This window comes from Suricata suricatta, chromosome 12 (genome assembly GCF_006229205.1).
Source record: "Suricata suricatta isolate VVHF042 chromosome 12, meerkat_22Aug2017_6uvM2_HiC, whole genome shotgun sequence".
Lineage (NCBI taxonomy): Eukaryota > Metazoa > Chordata > Mammalia > Carnivora > Herpestidae > Suricata > Suricata suricatta.
This window is the reverse complement of record NC_043711.1, coordinates 48,348,222-48,365,536: the sequence shown is the minus strand read 5'-3', so window position 1 is coordinate 48,365,536 and position 17,315 is coordinate 48,348,222. Positions and strand designations below refer to the sequence as shown.

At 40.4% G+C, this 17,315-nt stretch overlaps 1 protein-coding gene across 7 annotated transcripts in view; it reads left to right on the top strand.

Moving 5' to 3' along the window:
* MITF (melanocyte inducing transcription factor) overlaps positions 1–17,315 on the top strand; it is a 219,790-nt gene that overhangs the window by 112,298 nt on the left and 90,177 nt on the right. For 2 of the 7 annotated variants that reach the window (XM_029917347.1, XM_029917345.1), the window contains exon 1: positions 7,600–7,655. The exons of the other annotated variants lie outside the window; for them this stretch is intronic. In XM_029917347.1, coding sequence (XP_029773207.1) covers positions 7,600–7,655 — 56 coding nt within the window. Of the gene's footprint in view, positions 1–7,599; positions 7,656–17,315 lie in introns of those variants that run through there. 7 annotated transcript variants of the gene reach the window in all.

The following is a 17,315-nucleotide window of genomic DNA, read 5'->3' as shown; positions in this document are numbered from 1 at the left end:
AAAAGGTCCATCCTTCTTCTCTTCGTGCTCTTTTCCAGCTCCTCTGGATCCTAACAGATGTAGGTGTTATTTGAGTTGTTCATGCCCTGATACCTCTTTCAGAGATGGTGGGTTGGGAAGGATAGTTCCCCCCACCTCAGCAGCTATGGTGGTCTGTGGAGGCCATTTCTAATAGCTGAATATTATGTTGCTTTAAAATATTTTAATGACTTGATTCTTGCTGTGAAGAAGAAGCTGAAGTCTTTTTTTTTTTAAATGTTTTATTTATTTTTGATACAGAGAGAGCCAGAGCATGAGAGGGGGAGGGGCAGAGAGAGACGGAGACACAGAACCGGAAGCAGGCTCCAGGCTCTGAGCTAGCTGTCAGCACAGAGCCTGACGCGGGGCTCGAACCCACGGACGTGAGATCTGACCTAAGCCGAAGTCGGAGGCTTAACCGACTGAGCCACCCAGGCGCCCCGAAGCTGAAGTCTTAGATGATGAGGATGGCGGTGGTGGTGGTACTCACTCCTGCTTCAGTCCTCAACACCCTTAGGAGGATGGCAGAGACACCCTGCGTGCTCCTTTGCTCCTCAGTCTTCCACAAAGGGACTACAATAAGAGAGAAGCCCACATTTTTGTTTTTAAATGAGTTACGAGTCAAACACCACAGCGAGAGCAAAATACCATGGTTTTAGATTCCTGAGGTGGAAAATTTTATTTATTGTGAAGTCACATTGTAAGGAGCTTTGGGCCCTCACAATGACACAGCCTTATCTTTTCCTGTTTATTTTCCTAGATAAAGGAAAGTAAATTGCAGTTTTACTAAATTTCTCGTTTGACAAAATGCCAGTCAGAGTGGCATAATCTCATCAGTGTTTGTCTCTCCAGCTCCTTGTTGTCTCCTGAACTTGGCCTGTATTGGAGATTGTGATCTGCTTATTGCAAAATACCCCAAATAACAAAGAAACAGCTTCTGAATCTCCTTTAGTGCAAGAACCAGTGTTTCTTTTGAAGTAAACCCCAAGAGAATCTCAGAAAGCTCATGTTTGGAAATTAATCTGTTGTATTGATTATTATATTCAATAGAAAGCCAAACTGTTATTTCATGGATTTCTCCCTACATTAATTGTTTAAAAATTGACTTCAGACAACATTTGAGATGCCTTTTTACTGATTATATTTTTAATTCTCAGGATAGATTTTTCTAAACATTAAAAGAATTAATTTTTCTTTCCAGATGTTTGCATAAGCATTTAAACGGTTCTTTAATAATGTGAGAGTGAGCGTAAATCAAGTTCACCTGGGGTCATCTTGGTCTTGTCTGCTTTTCCTTGTTGCAACCTTAAAAGGCCTCTTTGTGCACTAGGTACAATGAGCCATCTTTCAGAAGATGCTGGACCATCATTTTTACAGTGAGATCTGTTCTTGGTAGTAGAAGAAAATAGAAACAGGATGAAAGAGATAATCGTGATTGAATGGTACTGAACAGTTACTTCTGCAGATAGGTGGTCATTAAAAATTGCCTTCAGTCAGGCTCTGAGGGCTTCAAATTAGAACTGCTGGACCACTTTCTTGTAACTTTGTATCTCAGTACTGACTCATGAAGGTCAACTGTGTTCAGCAACCGAAAGCTTCCAAACGTAGGATTTAATTGTGTTTCCCATTTATGCCTGTTGACTCTCCCTTCCGAATTAATTAAATGCTTCAGATTGTACCTTGGAGGGCCTTCCTTACTGATCTTTTTTAATTCTGTTGCTCGTCTGTCCGTTCTTCCTTCCTTCCTTCTTTCCACCCATCCAGCCATCCAGCTAGCAAATATTTATTGAACACTTACTCTATGCCAGGCACTGAGAATAAAATAAATACAAAGGACCCTGCAGTCAAGGACAAAAGACAGTCAGACAAATAAAATGATCTGAACTTGGGGGGGATGTGGTGGGGTTAACAGGGAAGACCTCTCTGAGGGAAAAACGTCCCTCTTGTAAAGCCTTCCTCTGAAAGGTGAGGAGGGGCTGGCTGTCCAAGAGTCTCTGGAGCCCAAGGAAGCACTTGGCATGTGTCTCCTCAGCTCAGCCCTACCATGGGCACGGGTATGGGGGTTTGGGTTTCTCTGGTGTGAACCCCTGAAGAACAGAGCCCCTGGCTTCTCTGTTGTCTTGCACGCGGCCCTGAGAAGGCACCGCGCATGTGCTGGGCCAGTCAGTGTTTGCACTGCAGGGCCTTTCCGCCTGTCGGACTTTTTCCAGAACGGAGCATAATGGTATGTGTGGAGAGGAGGCCGTGTGTTTGTTACTCCTGAGAGGTTTTTTTTTTTGCATCATAACTCCCACGGTACTCTGCAGTTACCTCATAATAAGGCTTTCACTGAACATTCAAAGCATGTCCATAATAATTCCAAGTGGATGTTTTAAAGGATTAAACTCTACAAGTGGGTATTTTCCTGCCATTCTTATATAGTTTGCATAGACTATATTATATATAGTTGTATATGTTCTAATATATTCTCTATTTGTGGTTCCTGTGCTTTACTTCGCATTAGACTTTAATGAAGATTTTTTAAAAAAACACAGGATTCCAAACTCACCTGCTAGAATCTCATTCTGTCCTTTGTTTCGGGAAAGATCTGTGACTTTAAGTGCTCTTGCGTTGATTTTGAGAGGGTAGGGTGGGGAGAAGGGTCCCCGGGTGCTTGTTACAGTAGTGCGGGCTTGGGAACTACTGGCTGGGGTCACACTGGAACATTTGGAGAGAAGGCTCATGCTTCCTAAAGTGGCTGTGCGAGGCAGTCTATGCACAAGAGCCCTCGGCTCTTAGCCATTGGTGAGTAGTAGAAGTATGACTTTACTAAAAAGAGCAATGACTATCAAGAGAAAAGACAGAAGAAAATGGTATGCTATGGGAGCAATAAAACATTTGATATCCAAATAAAATAAGAATTCTGACCCTGATAAGCATTCTACTTTTCCTCAGGCGAGTTTCGACAGGGTAACAAGTAAAACGTCTTATCTCTCCTCTCACCCATTCAACATAGTGATTGGATTTTTCCTTCCAAAAAGATTCCAAGGCCCAAATTTAGCATCCAAAGGAAAATTTGGCTGTCACTTGGATGGTTGATAGTTTTATTTGAGTTAAGGTCATCTTTGGAAAGAAAGGTCAGTAAGAATTCTGATGACTCTAGTTTTTTGCTGGAATTTGGGGCAGAGAGTAGTAATTAAGATCTGAAATGCATTAGGATACATATTTATTCTGCATATGGTGTTTTATTTTTTTTAAATATTATTTTTTCTTTTTCTCCACTTGCATTTCTTAGAATGTGTTTAAACTTAGGGTGTGTGTGTGCACGCACATGTGCATATACATATGTATATGCACTTAGGATACTCATTTGGATAATACAGATGTGCACAAGAGAGTTACTTTCATGTTATAGATGAATTCATTTTAAATATTTTTTTAAAGAGGAACTTAAAATTTTTTTTTTAATTTTAAGAGAGAGAGACACACACACACAGACACAGAGAGAGATTGTGTGCACAAGTGGGCTCCACGCTCTGCACAGAGTCCAACACAGGGCTTGATCCCATGACCCTGGGATCATGACCTGAGCTGAAATCAAGAGTTGGATGCTCAACCAACTGAGTCACCTGGGGACCCCCATTTTAAAGACACTTAATGAACATCAACCACAGAAAAGTATATTCTACTAGGTTCTAGGGATACAATGTTGAATGAAAAAGACAAGTCTCCTGGTCCTCCAAGACATTTGTTGAATAATTAGGTGACAACTTGAGGACTGGTATTTTATTTTAATTTTACATTTTTAATTGAAGTATAGTTGACATACAGTATTATATTAGTTTCAGGTGTACAACATAGTGAAGTAACAAATACATTACAGAACACTCACCATGATAAGAGTAGTGACCGTCTGTCTCTGTAAAAAGTTATTACAGTGTTATTGACCGTATTCCCTCTGCTGCACTTTCTGTGCCCATGCCATATTTATTTTACAACTGAAAGTTTAATCTCTTCACCTATTTTGCCCATCCTCCCACCCCTTTCCCCTCTGGCCCACCAGTTCATTTTCTTCTATTTATGAGCCTGTTTCTTTGTGTGTGTTTGTTCATTTGTCTTCTAGGTTCCATATGTAAGTGAAATTGTATGGTATTTGTCTTTCTCCTACTTATTTCACTTAGCTTAATATTACCCTTTAGGTCCATCTAGATTGTCATTAATGGCAAGATTTCATTTTTCTTTATGGCTGAGTGATACTCCAATGTATATATGTATGTACCATGTCTTCTTTATTCATTCGTCTATCATTAGACACTTAGAGTTTCCTATCCTGGCTATTGTAAATAATGCTGCAATAAACATAGGGATACATATATCTTGAATTGGTGTTTTGTTTTCTTCGGGTAGATACCCAGAAGTGGAATTACTGGATCATATAGTAGTTCTGTTTTTAAGTTTTTGAGGAACCTTTATACTCTTTTCCATGGTGGCTGTACCAATTTACATTCCCAACAGCGGTGCTTGAGGGTTCCCTTTTTTCCCCACATATTTGCCAATACTTGTCATTTCTTGTCTTTTTTTATACTAGCCATTCTGACAGGTGTGAGGTAGTATCTCATTGTGGTTTTGATTTGCATTTTCCTGATGAGGAGTGACGTTGAGAATCTCTTCAGTGTCCGTTGGCCATCTGGATGTCTTCTCTGAAAAACGTTTATTCGAGACCTCTGCCCCCCTTTTTTTATTCCAGTGTGTGTGTGTGTGTGTGTGTGTGTGTGTGTGTGAAGCAGATCGGTATTTTAGTAATGGAGAAATGTATGTAATATCTCACAAATTTTGTAGATGGCAGCATATATACACATTTAAGTCAAACTTTACTCCATTTGCTGGTGAGTATTTCAATGCTATGGCCAAGAAGATTTTCCAAGAACACTGATATAATATAGATCTTTCAAAAGTACCATAAAGAATTGAACACATGCCTCTTAAAAGTAATTTTATTTAAATACTTATATAAACAGTCAATGGACAGCCTTCTTGGGGGTGGCGGGTTATATGGGATGAAAGGTCAGGCGATGTCATTGGCTGAATGTGCCCTGGTAGCATTTGGCACCGGTTTGTGTCCCTGATGGAATGGCTGGAATTGATACCATTCGTTTCATGGTCAACATTTGAGATCTCATGGAGGGTACAAATTTTCCCTGTGTGTAAGCATGTAATAAATCAGAGTTTCAGTTCTAAAACTTACCCAGTACCTTGTAACTTAATGCACTTTCAAATAGTGCCCAAAGTACAAGAGGCTCCAGCTCAGTCTTTTTAAAGATAATCTAGCTATCCCTTGAAGGTCCTAATACAGTGATTTCCTACCCTCTCTATTTTCCTTCATCTTCTACTTTCTCTATGGCTTTTTCCCACTATGTCCTTTTTCCTTTGGTTCTCTAGGTCGGTCAGTGTGAATCAAGCATAACAGCCTTAACTGGCGTCATAACCATATGCCTTTCTCAGGGGAAGGAGCTGGGACATGGAAAGCTTGGTAAATTTGGACAAGGTCACAGACTTAGCAAGTGGTGGAATTTCAGTCTGGATGAGTTGACACCAGAACCTCTGTCCTTTATTTTTATGACATTTTGTGACAGAGGCAGGAGAAGAGAGGTTGGGTAGGTTAGTGGGGGAATAGTGTAGCACCTTAGTCTTCTGTTTACCCCAGTACCCAGCACAATACCTGGTTTGTAGGAAGTGCTCAATAACTATAGTTAGTGAATGCAATGATTACATTAGGAACCTGGATTCACTTCCCTACCCCTAGTTCTTTTAATGGTCTTTAGTTTTGTCAATACTCTGTTCACTTTTCTGCACTTGTCTTCACCCTTTCCATCCTCAGTGCTCCCTCATCCCCCGTGAACTATCATTATGTCCTACCAGGACTGTTGCAGTAGCCAATCTTGGCTCTCTTTTAGCCGAGTCTCAATATAGCAGCTAGAGGGAACTTCCTAAAATCTCAAATCTGAGCCCTTTGCTCCTCTGCCTACAGTCTCTCTGTGGTTTCCTGTTCATCTTGGATCAAAATAAACTCCTTATCCCCTGTCCTACCAGATCCTGTGTGTCTGGCCCAGGTCATTGCTTTGGTTTCATGGACACCACACTTTTCCATCTCTCTCTGTCCTCCAGCCATAGTGGACCATTCTTCTAATTCCCACTTCAGGATTCTTGCACATATATATTGTTACCCCTATTTGGAAGACTCTTCTTCCATGCTACCCCCACTCTGATCTCAGCACAGAGGTTCCTGCCCAAGAGAAGTCTTTTCTGACCCTTACATTTTAAGTCTTTCCAGCTCCCTGTAGTGGTTATTACATGTAGCATTATCTGATTGTGTGATTATTTAATATGTGTGTCCCACTAGCCTATAAACTCCAAGAGTTTACACAGTGCCTGGAATGTAGTAGGTGTCCCATAAATATTTATTAAAAGAATGAATGAATGAACAAATGAACAAAGAATAAAAAGAACCAGAAATAGTCTGCCTGAAACTCCTGGCTAGATGTATCCTAACATTAAAGTGAGGTTAAAACAAAGATTATTTCATTACACTATGGAATTCAAGTTTGATTATGGCTTGTAGAGAATGCATTTTTTCCCAATCATTTACTTTGGAGGTAAGCTCTTAGGCACAGAGAGGTGAGATAGCTTGCCCAGGGTGCACAGCTAGCCAGTGTCACATGTCTTTGTTCTGACCTTCGAATGGTGTGTAGACAGAAACGTACATATTTTCATAATTCTGCAGCACTCTGGTGTGCTGAGTCTGTAGGATTTCCATCAATATTTGATAATATTGATGTTGTCATGTTGGAATTTTAAAGTGTCTTTTGAGAACAAATGGTGTTATTTTTTTTTGTCTTGTACACCAGTGCATCCAGAATTAATTGAGTGACAGTGTAAGAATACCCAGATATACAGCCTGAAGATGTGTATGTCCTGAAAGATGGTGCCCACAATTAGAAGCAGCTTGCCTTTGGCTCCCACCAGGACCAGGCAGGGACAGCCCACATCCCCGTGGGGTCTGAGGGTGAGGAAGTCTGCCTGGATCTCTAGCCTGCCAGTAGCAGAGCATGTCCGGTTATCAACTCTGGTTCCAAAAATGCCTGAGATCTCCCAGACTGAGAAGGGACGCAAGCGATCCTACAGCGCTTCTAAATTCTGGAACTCTCTTAAGTGTTAAAAATTCCCCGGGATGTGAAATTAACCTCCCTTTCAAGTTCTTCACTAACAGACGTGCTGCCGTGCTGCCGCTGCAAGCGTCAGCCGGTACCTGATCTGGAGGGCTCTGAGAGCATCCTGCGGGGCGATCTGCGGGCTGCCTGGGTCCTTGCGTCGCCCCTTTAGCAGTGTGAGGCAGCATTTTTGTCCTGCAGGTACAGTAGGTACTGGATTAAACAGGTCTGCTATTGCAGACAGACACCAGGCACCGTTCTAGCTCGAGCTGTGTTTGGATTGGAGTTTCCAGGGCCTTATCAGGAGCCACCCCTAGTGACACAGGCAGTGCCAGAACTAACTTTGACTTTCACTCTTCGCCAAGGGCTCGCAGAGCACCTTAAAGGAAAAAAGATGGAGGCGCTTAGAGTTCAGATGTTCATGCCTTGCTCCTTTGAAAGCTTATATCTGTAAGTGAAGTTTTATTCTGGAAATAATCCCGGGCCCACTTAACAGGAGTGATTATTTTTTCTTTTTAAAGGGGGAGGCTAGAGAACGGGAAGGTTTTACTGGGTGTTAAAAATACTGTTACTTTGTGACTATGGCTTTAATCCAGCTTCAGCTGTAGCCTCTGGTATGCGACTAGGACAAGGATAACAACTAATTTGTGGGGGGGGCGGATGCTGGCCCATTAGCTTTGTCTTCTTGTTTAAAATTGAATGTCGGTCTTCAATTAACAATGCCAAAAAAAAAAAAAAAAAGACCGCTTGCACAATCCGAGAACAGAGCTTGATTTATGATTATGGGGTAGATTGCAGCTCAGCTTTGTCATGAATAAAAAAGGATTTTCTTCAGGAAAACGAGTGTCCTTAGCAGTAGCATTTGTCAAAATTGCCCTATTGCGAACACTTTGGATTTTTTGCTTTCTCTTTTTTTCTTTTTAGACCTTACTGTGGCACAGTAGCAGTTGCATTTATAAACATCTTGTCTGCATTTCTGTATATTGATTTCTTTTTCTCTTTGAGAGGAAAATAAAACATCCCAACATCAGAGTCATCTGCATGGCATATAAGTGTAGAACAAGTTTGAAATGGGCAGTTTCAAAGAAATACTAAAAAGGAGCAAGGCTAAGTAGGTATAGTGCCCGCCTCGCCTCCCTTAACATTTACATTCAATGTTAGGTGATAAGATTTGAAAACAATACTAAAAGCTGTGTCCCTAAGTGAATAGGCATTCAAGCAAATCAACTTATGCAAAAGCCACCTTTGGAGCTTAATAATTATTTACTGAACGTCCCTGGGTCATGAGAGAGGTTGTGATTAAGTCAGAAAAGCATTATGTTCAGCAGCTTGTGAAGGTGTGTTTAAAGACGGCAAGACTAGTGGAAAAATACTAAATGTAGCAGAACTATTTTTAGAATTTGATTCTTAAAAAATAAATCCCCACAAATTGAAGTGCAGTTACAGTTCATTATGTTCAGGAGTTGCATCTTTAGAAGTTCTGATAGTAGCTTTTAAAATAATTTCTATTTTTTTGCGCGAATTTTGCTGTATTGAGTTTGCTTTCATTTATATTTTTCATTCCATAGGTCATAAAAACAGTTTACTTATTCCTCTGAAATGAGCATTTTATGAACAAAGTTTATGTATGTTAATTATGTATTTAAAATGTCATTATGCTAGAAATGTTATAAATTTCTTTCTTGCAAATCAGATAATAGTTAGGGAGATGAAGTCTGCTCTTTGTGATTCATACCCAACAAGAATGTGCTCTGTAACTTACTAATTTTTTTAATATTAATTTTATGCAAATTAACAGATGCCATGAAAGGATAAAACATGCCATTCGGATGCAGCCTAAGGACAGCGATGATGTCACCCTTGAATTTACACCAAAATTAATTCCTAACTTGAACTGCTTTTGCTTAATTGATTTTGAATTTCTTTTTCTGGTTAAAGAAAATACTCACCCTAGGAGCATGCTTCCTTTCTAAACTCTCAGAATGAAATTCTTAGCACACATCTTTGACAAAACTGTTCACTGAGCTGTTGCCTATTAACTTCTTTGTGCCTGTTCTTGTAGGGAGGGCACACGCTGTGAATTAATTGTTTCTTTTGTATTTTCCTCTAGGAAAGCAAAAGAACACCATAGCAGAAGGCAACGTTCTAAGAGTTTTGGCTTCCTAGAAAATAACTTGTCAGTTTTCACTCGTTTTGAGATATTAAGAAAATGCTGAGGAATCCAAATCAAGAATTGAAACATAGTATAGTATAACATCTACTTATGGTCTGGATGGTGTGCTGGCCACCATTCTAACCTGTATCAACACATTTGATTCTCATAATTGCTCTCTGACTAAGATACTTTTTTCTCCTTCCATTTTGCAGACCAGAAAGTTGAGGTTTGGGCAGGTGAAAAATCGTGCCCAGTCTTGGAACTGGGACATGATAGAGCCCCGTTTTCAACCTTAGGTATTCTGGCTCCAGGACTTCTGCTCTTTTCTGTTATGTTCTGTGGATTTTCGTTTAAGATGCTGAGCGAATTGATGTTTCCTCCTCTGCCTTTCTACTGAGTAGTTTTCTGCAATGCACAGATTTCTGAATTACTCCCACCATTCCTCATTTGAGCTTTTGAAGGGGGACACAGTTAGTCTAATGCCACAGTATTTGTCTATCAAATGTATTTTCTTTTATCCAATTCACTATTGATAATAATTATCAGGCAACTATTTGGGGTAAGAGATCTACTAAATATATACATCAATTATAGGATCTATTCTGATGTGAGAAATCTTAAAATGTAGAAGGAAGGTTTGTCTTAGAATTAAGGAAATACAGTAGGTTCTCTAGAGCCCAGAGTTCTTGGGAAAAATATATTCTCTGTCACTGGATGATGATTTAAGCAAATGGTTTGACTAAAGGTCTTCCAACACTAAGGTTCTAATATTATCTGATTTTAAGAGATGGAATATTTGTTAGGATAGAGACACCAAATTTATTCATTGAACATGTATTTATATGATCCTACTTTGTGCAAAGTATTCTTTTGGGTGCTAGGAAATCTTTATGTGAATAAAACAAACAAAAATCCTGTCCTCAGGGAGACCAGGTCATGAAGGACTATGCATATTTCAGCTCCATTCCTTAAAAATTTTTTTAAATGTTTATTTTTGAGAGAGAAAGAGAGGCACAGAATCCAAAGCAGACTCCAGGCTCTGAGCTGTCAGCACAGAGCCTGATGTGGGGCTTGAACCCATGAACCGTGAGGTCATGACCTGAACTGAAGTCGGATGCTTTAAAAAAAAATTTTTTTTTTATGGTTTTTATTTATTTTTGAGAGACAGAGACAGTGTGAGCAGGAGAGGGTCAGAGAGAGAGGGAGATACAGAATCTGAGGCAGGCTCCAGGCTCTGAGCTAGCTGTCAGCACAGAGCCCGACACGGGACTTGAACCCACGAATCGTGAGATCATGACCTAAGCCGAAACTGAGCCACCCAGGCATCCCTGAAGTCGGGCACTTAACCGACTGAGCCACCCAGGTGCCCCTTTCAGCTCCATTCTTAAGTCTGGGCCTCCTCTTTACAGAGTGCCTGCTGGACCTACAGCCATTACAGCCAAAGTCTAGGAGACATGTTGGCAGAACTTAGATGTGAAGCTAACCTAGTTCCTAGAAAGCTGGGTAATGTTGTGAGTGGCACTGTACCAGCTAAAACGAGGAGAAAATAGGAAAATGGATATCAGATTGTTTGAGTTATAGATTTTAGGCTGAAACTTCACTTTTTCAGGAAGACTGATGTTTTCTAAAATGTCACAAACACCAGCTTTGGTATTGCAGGGCACATCAAACTGGCTTCATCAAAAATGGGAGATTAGGGGTGCCTGGGTGTCTTAGTTGGTTAATTATCCGACTTCGGTCAGGCCATGATCTCACGGTTTGTGGGTTCGAGCCCTGCATCGGGCTTTGTGCTGACAGCTCAGAGCCTAGAGCCTGCTTCAGATTCTTTGTCTTCCTTTCTCTCTCTGCCCCTCCCCAGCTCATTCGCTGTCTCTGTCTCTGAAAATAAAGACATAAAAAAATTAAAAACAAAAAAAGGGAGATTGGCCTTTGCAAATGAATGTCCAGTGTTTGGGGTTTTCCAGGCTCCAAGATCGTTTGATTCATTTGATCAGTGTCATCCAGAAGCTGGCTCCTTCTTTGCATTTCTTGCTGTCTGTCTGCGCTTTCTTCTATCAGTGCACACGACTGCTTCAGCTAGTTCAGCTTTCTTTTCAGTTGGCCCAGGGAATTCCAGACTTACATCCCACCATCTTTCCAAATCTTTGCATCAGTAGAGTTCTCTTACCCCAGTAGTTACTCTTGCTGGACCACTTTGGAGCACAGGCCCTTGGGATGGATATACTGATTGACCAGTTCTGGGCGGGGTTTCCATACCTGCAGTCAGCAGCAGCGTCATAGCCCCATGAATGAAAGTGAGGAGGCCAGTCCTTCAAGATGAAATCAGGGTGCTTTACCCAAGAAGTGGGGCGGGATGCTGGGCTGCTCATGAGGCCATCACTTGTGCTTTTGTCTTGATTTCCACACAGTATTGCTGACTTCCTATATTGGTAGATAGGTCCTAGGCATGCATAAGGAAAGTTCTTCCTTTTAAAATACCGCAGGTGGAGTATCATGTCCTGCCCTATCAATTACTTGCACCTTATAGAGGATGAAATTTTCAGAGACTTTTAAAACATGGCAGCTAGATGTGAATGGGATTCCACAGTTGGACAGAGTATGCAAGAGTTCTAGAGTGTGGCCTCGTGGAAGGAAGCTTGACTTGAAAGACAGAAAGCTTGATTGTGGGGCACCTTAACTTTGTAGGCTTTATAGCCTTTTGATGGCCTGGCTCTCAGAGGCACTTTCCTGTAGGAAGTCGAGTGCTAAGTGTAATCCAGCCCCTGGTGGCGTCTGTGGAACATGGAGGAACAGTCATGTCATAATTTGAGGAAATGGCATCCTCGTATCCTTGGTTGAAAATGTCTTTTAGCAAGAGTTGACCTCCTTAATTACAGAGTGTACAGAAGTGAGAAACTCTGGGAGCGGTGAAAATAACCAACGTAAAAAGAAATCTGATGATGACAGTTACCTGGAAGAACATTGGTCATATATTACTGAGGTCTCTTAAATAGTTTTGGTAATCCTTCCTAGTTAAGGAATTCTTTTTCAAGCAAACTCTCAATATATTTTTATTTTATTTATAAATTATCAACATGTTTATATGGTTTATATATTATATGCATTATATTATATTACATAATTCAACATGTGCCATATTGTAGTAATGTTATATGTATTTCATTATACAATATGTACAAAAATAGAGAATAGAAGCGAAGGACAAAATTTTTATAGAAAGAAATGTTTTTTAAAAAATATTTTTAATGTTTATTCATTTTTCAGAGACTGTGAGTGGAGGAGGGGCAGAGAGCGAGGGAGACACAAAATCTGAAGCAGACTCCAGGCTCTGAGATGTCAGCACAGAGTCTAATGAGGGGCTTGAACCCACAGACTATGAGATCATGACCTGAGCTAAAGTCGATGCTTAACTGACTGAGCCACCCAGGTGCCCCTAAAAAGAAATATACTAATTTTTTGTTCCTGAGCCTCAGGATATCATATTTTGTATCTTCTTTTGAAGAATACTGATATATTGAGAGTCTTATTAGTGTTCTCTTTAATTTTGATATAATCAATTACTGAAATTATTCTTGCTTATGCCAGCTTAAAAATAATAATCCTGGGGTGGCTGGATGCCTCAGGTGGTTAAGTGTCTGATTTTGGTTCAAGTCATGACCTCATGGTTCATGGGATCGAGCCCCTCGTTGGACTCTCTGCTGAACATGGAACCTGCTTGGGGCTCTCTCTCTGCCCACTCTTTTTCTCTCTCAAAATAAATAAATAAACATTTTTTAAAAAGAATATCAATCTGGAATAGATGCAGAGAGTCTCCAGTTTTTATCAATGAATTGGAGTTTAGGTGGTGTTGTTGACAAGAAAAGATTTCAGATTTTAACTTCTATGTGATTGGTGGTGGGTCCTACTTTTTAGAATGTTTCCCTCCTTTTGTACAAGAAATGTCCAGGACTTCAAAGGACAGGAGTACTGTCCACTCGGGGCACCTGAGTGCCCTGATCTTCCTTGCGTCTAGCAGATCCTGACCTTTGGAAAGCATCCAAATATTTGGTGAAGAAAAGGAGAGGAGAAAGACAAGCTGTACTTTGCAATCCTTTTTCTTTTCTCTGTGCCAGAAACCTGTAGTGTGTACTGTTGGGACTGGTACTGTTACCAGAAAAATTTTGGCAGGTTTTCATTTTTTTTCTTGACCACTAAAACCCAGAGTTGATGATGACAGAAGTCTGGAAGATCTTAATTTTTGAAGCCACATTGGAAGGTACTTTGACATTTATGTGGATTATAAGTCTTAGGTGTTTTAAGTACAAGTAAGAATATCTTTTCTTACTGGTGCTTGGTTCTACCATACATGGCGAAAAGGACATCTTTACATTTACAAAGTGGTTACTTGAGAAGGAGTGGGAAGGTGAAGGTAATAGAAAGGCTGACCATTCTGAAATACTGAATACACAGACTGTCATTTGAAAAGATAGATCCATTTGCCAACTCTTATTTCACTGATCTGTGCCCTTGGAGGCACTGGTAGAAGATTCTACAGAATTTCCTTTTGCTGACAGAACAAACTGGTTTGGGGGGAAGTTTCTATAAACTCAGCCTCGTGGTTCCTTTTTCTTCTGGTAAAGTACTCGTGTTGTCACCATGAAGATCTGTTGGCATATCTGGAGAGATGTTTCTATTTTTGGTTTTAGAGCCTATACTATCCATTTTATTCCATTCTACATGCTGAAATCAGTGTAATAAAGACTCCTTAGAGCTCTTGGCAGGCTTGCTGGAGATGGGGATGGAATGCGAATTTCCTCACATGTGGAAGACAGTGTTCTCGTCGAAGAATCAGAGATGGGACTTCGAGTCCCTACTAAACTGCTTGAACATAGCTAGGCACTGGAACCAGCTGCAGAATTTTTGTAGACATACTTCTTTCTGAGCTTGACCTTACCTGAAATCTGAATGTCCAGGGCAGGAGCCTGGGACGCAGTCCTCAGCTAAGTGTGTGGCATCCACTCTTGGATTTGGAAACTCCTGGGGCTTAACCTGCCTATGACATGGCTTTCTCACCTTTGTTGTGCCTTCCTGTGTTACCTGTGTGTATCTGACCCTCAGTTCTTGTGCTTTTCTGGACGTAATTATATTATACTCCAGTGGAGGCAGATGCTAGGCTGTGATCTCTATCGACTTAATGATTATAATGAAGATTAATTTTCCCTGGAGAAAAATGCAAGGATTTGTTACTTTATATTTCATGAGAGAATTGCAGGATTAATACTCTCCCTCCACTCCCGCAAAACTTCGTCACGTTCTCTGGGTTAAATAGGCATTCCCTAAATCTTAAGAGACAGATCTGCTGTGCTCCAAACTTGCGGACAGGCATGTACAAAATTGCTTCTTGGCATCAAAAGAGAAGCAGCACGTTCATGGCTTAGTATTTCCTTTACTACTAATTTTTGAACCCTCTTCTAGTTTACTGGACTCTGTGCCATTGTGCTAATTTTTTTTACATCTATTATAGATTTTCATCCACATGATAATGTTGACAGGCAGATGTATTAAGCTGTCTGTATAAACAAGGAAAACTGAAGCTCAAATAGATTGAGTAACTTGGCCCCGGTCACAGGTCAGTAAGTGGCAGAGCCGGACTCTAGGCTGAGGAATTGAAGAGAAGAAATGCAGGGAAAAGTGTATTATCTCCTTCAGCCGAGAGACAGTTTCAGCTGACAGCCAGGTTCCTGCCTAGGGTGACCATGAGAGGGGACCAAACTGACTCGTAATGTCTAGTAAAAGGATGTTGGTATCACTGTCAATGGTGAGGGGGTGGTAGATGTGTGGATGGCAGGGGACTGGAGTTCATGGAATTCCTGATATTTTTAAGTGGTTGATGAAAGCAGCAGAATTCATGGTTTGAATTTAGGAATATACAGGATACTCTGGAACACATATCTGCATACCTGTACCATCTCAGAGAAGGAGGAGGCTTTGAAGTTAAAATACAAATTCAGCCTTGGAGGTGGGCACTGCAGTGACAGGTGTGGCTGCCTGGTGTCCCACAGCTGCTGTGTTTTGGACATTACGTTAGCTGACATTAGCTCCCTCCGTCAGGGCATTGAGGACATGGGGTTTGGAGAGGATCAGAGAGGTTGAATGGCTCGTTAAAGATGAGACTGCTCAGCAATGACTGATCTAGAACTTGTGTCCAGTTGATGGCCTTCGTCTCTGAATCACTGCTGAGAACTTCACAGCTCTCGGGGAAGGGGGAAATGCTTGTAAACGTGTTTGCCTTCCCTTCATTTGGCTGTAAAAGCATGATTTCTAACAGTGAGAACACTTCCACATGTGGAGCTATTTAAGAGTCAGATAATCTGGATAGCTGACTTAATTTTAGAGCATCTCAGAAAAATTTTGTGACCGTGGCTTTAGACGCTGTGAGATTAGAACCAGATACTCCTGGCACCTGGCACAGAGGAAACCCCTAGTGACTAGTTGGTGAATAAGTGACCTTTCCATAATGTGATTAAAAGGAATCAGACTCATGGAATTAGGATTATCTAATGCAGATTGAGCTTCATGGGCCTTGGATGAGCTCAGTTAGCTTTTAAAGTGAAATTCATTTGGACGACTTTCCTTGCTTAACATTGATGGCTTAAGCATCAGGTCCTCCTTTTAAAAATAAGCTTCTGTAGGCACACATATTGTTCTCATATAAATCTCGACTTTGAGTTGGAAACCTAATGCTCATTTGTCCTGCTAGCATTTTGAGGGGTAGATATCTTCATTTTTGTTCGTCTATAAGGTGATAATTCCAGATTCAATTATTTCTAAGAGAGAGCCATCTATGCTAAGGCTGGAACACACCGCAGGGAGTGTGTGCAGTGAAGTGACTACAGTCTTCCTTTTGGGTTTTTTTGAGATTTATTAAAATAATTTCAATTAGCCAAGCTCTGCTACATTTTCCTTATTGGAGTTTCAATTTATTTCTGTGGGTGTACTGTGTAAATATGCATTTTTTCCCCCTGATAGGATATTTCTATAAATGCCTTAAATGATACTGTGGTGAGCTTAGAATCTGGAGTCTTAGTGTGGTTGATAACTAGTAATTTTAATTTAAGATGTCTCAAGAATGCTTTACTGTTAATTGAAAGGATTTTCCCCCAGTATCACAGCCAGTGGCTTGTCTTCAGCAGCTAATTAGTGCGATTATTCCACAGCTGCATTTGCTACAGCACAAAGGTTTGCTCCTGTTTTTATCAAAAGGATCAGTCTCTCTGGGAATGTTTTAACCTGACAGGCTTTGAATAGTAAGACCGTTATTTATTTTTTTTTAATAGCTACTCCCTCCTTCTTTTCTTGGTTCAAGAAACTATATTTGAGCTTTGAACACATTGTCAAAAATGGGAAAATACATTCGCTTTTTATGCTCTTTTCTAGAGCCTTACCTGGTGAATATATTATTTTGAGTAATGTCTAGGTGTACTTATTGTGGGGTTGAGTGCATCCTGTTAAAACAATAAGCAGGATGTTAACATTGTTCATTCTGTGTGCATCTGTAGAAAACTGTAAAGGAAAGAGGGTTTAAGTCTTCTGGAATGCTGAAGACATCCAAGAGAACCAAGACCCTGGGCACCATCATCACTTTCCCTTCCTCCTGTTAAAATACAGTCTGCGACAGACCCCATCTCTTTTCTTCCAGGCAAAAGGGGACTTTGATTACTCAAGTCATTCCTTCATGTTTGCAGATTAGTTCATGTTCTTCCTCTTCTTACATCAGTGACATGTATTCCGCCATTGAAAAAAACTATTATGGCTTTATTATGCTTTGGGGGAGAACTAAAAAGGAAAGAAAGAAATTGATCTATAATTCCATTCTCCATCTGACAGTTAAGATCACATGTGTACAATCTCTGTTAGGCATGCGTATTTGTGTACATACACACTCTGTACTTATTTTAAATTAAAACATAAAAACA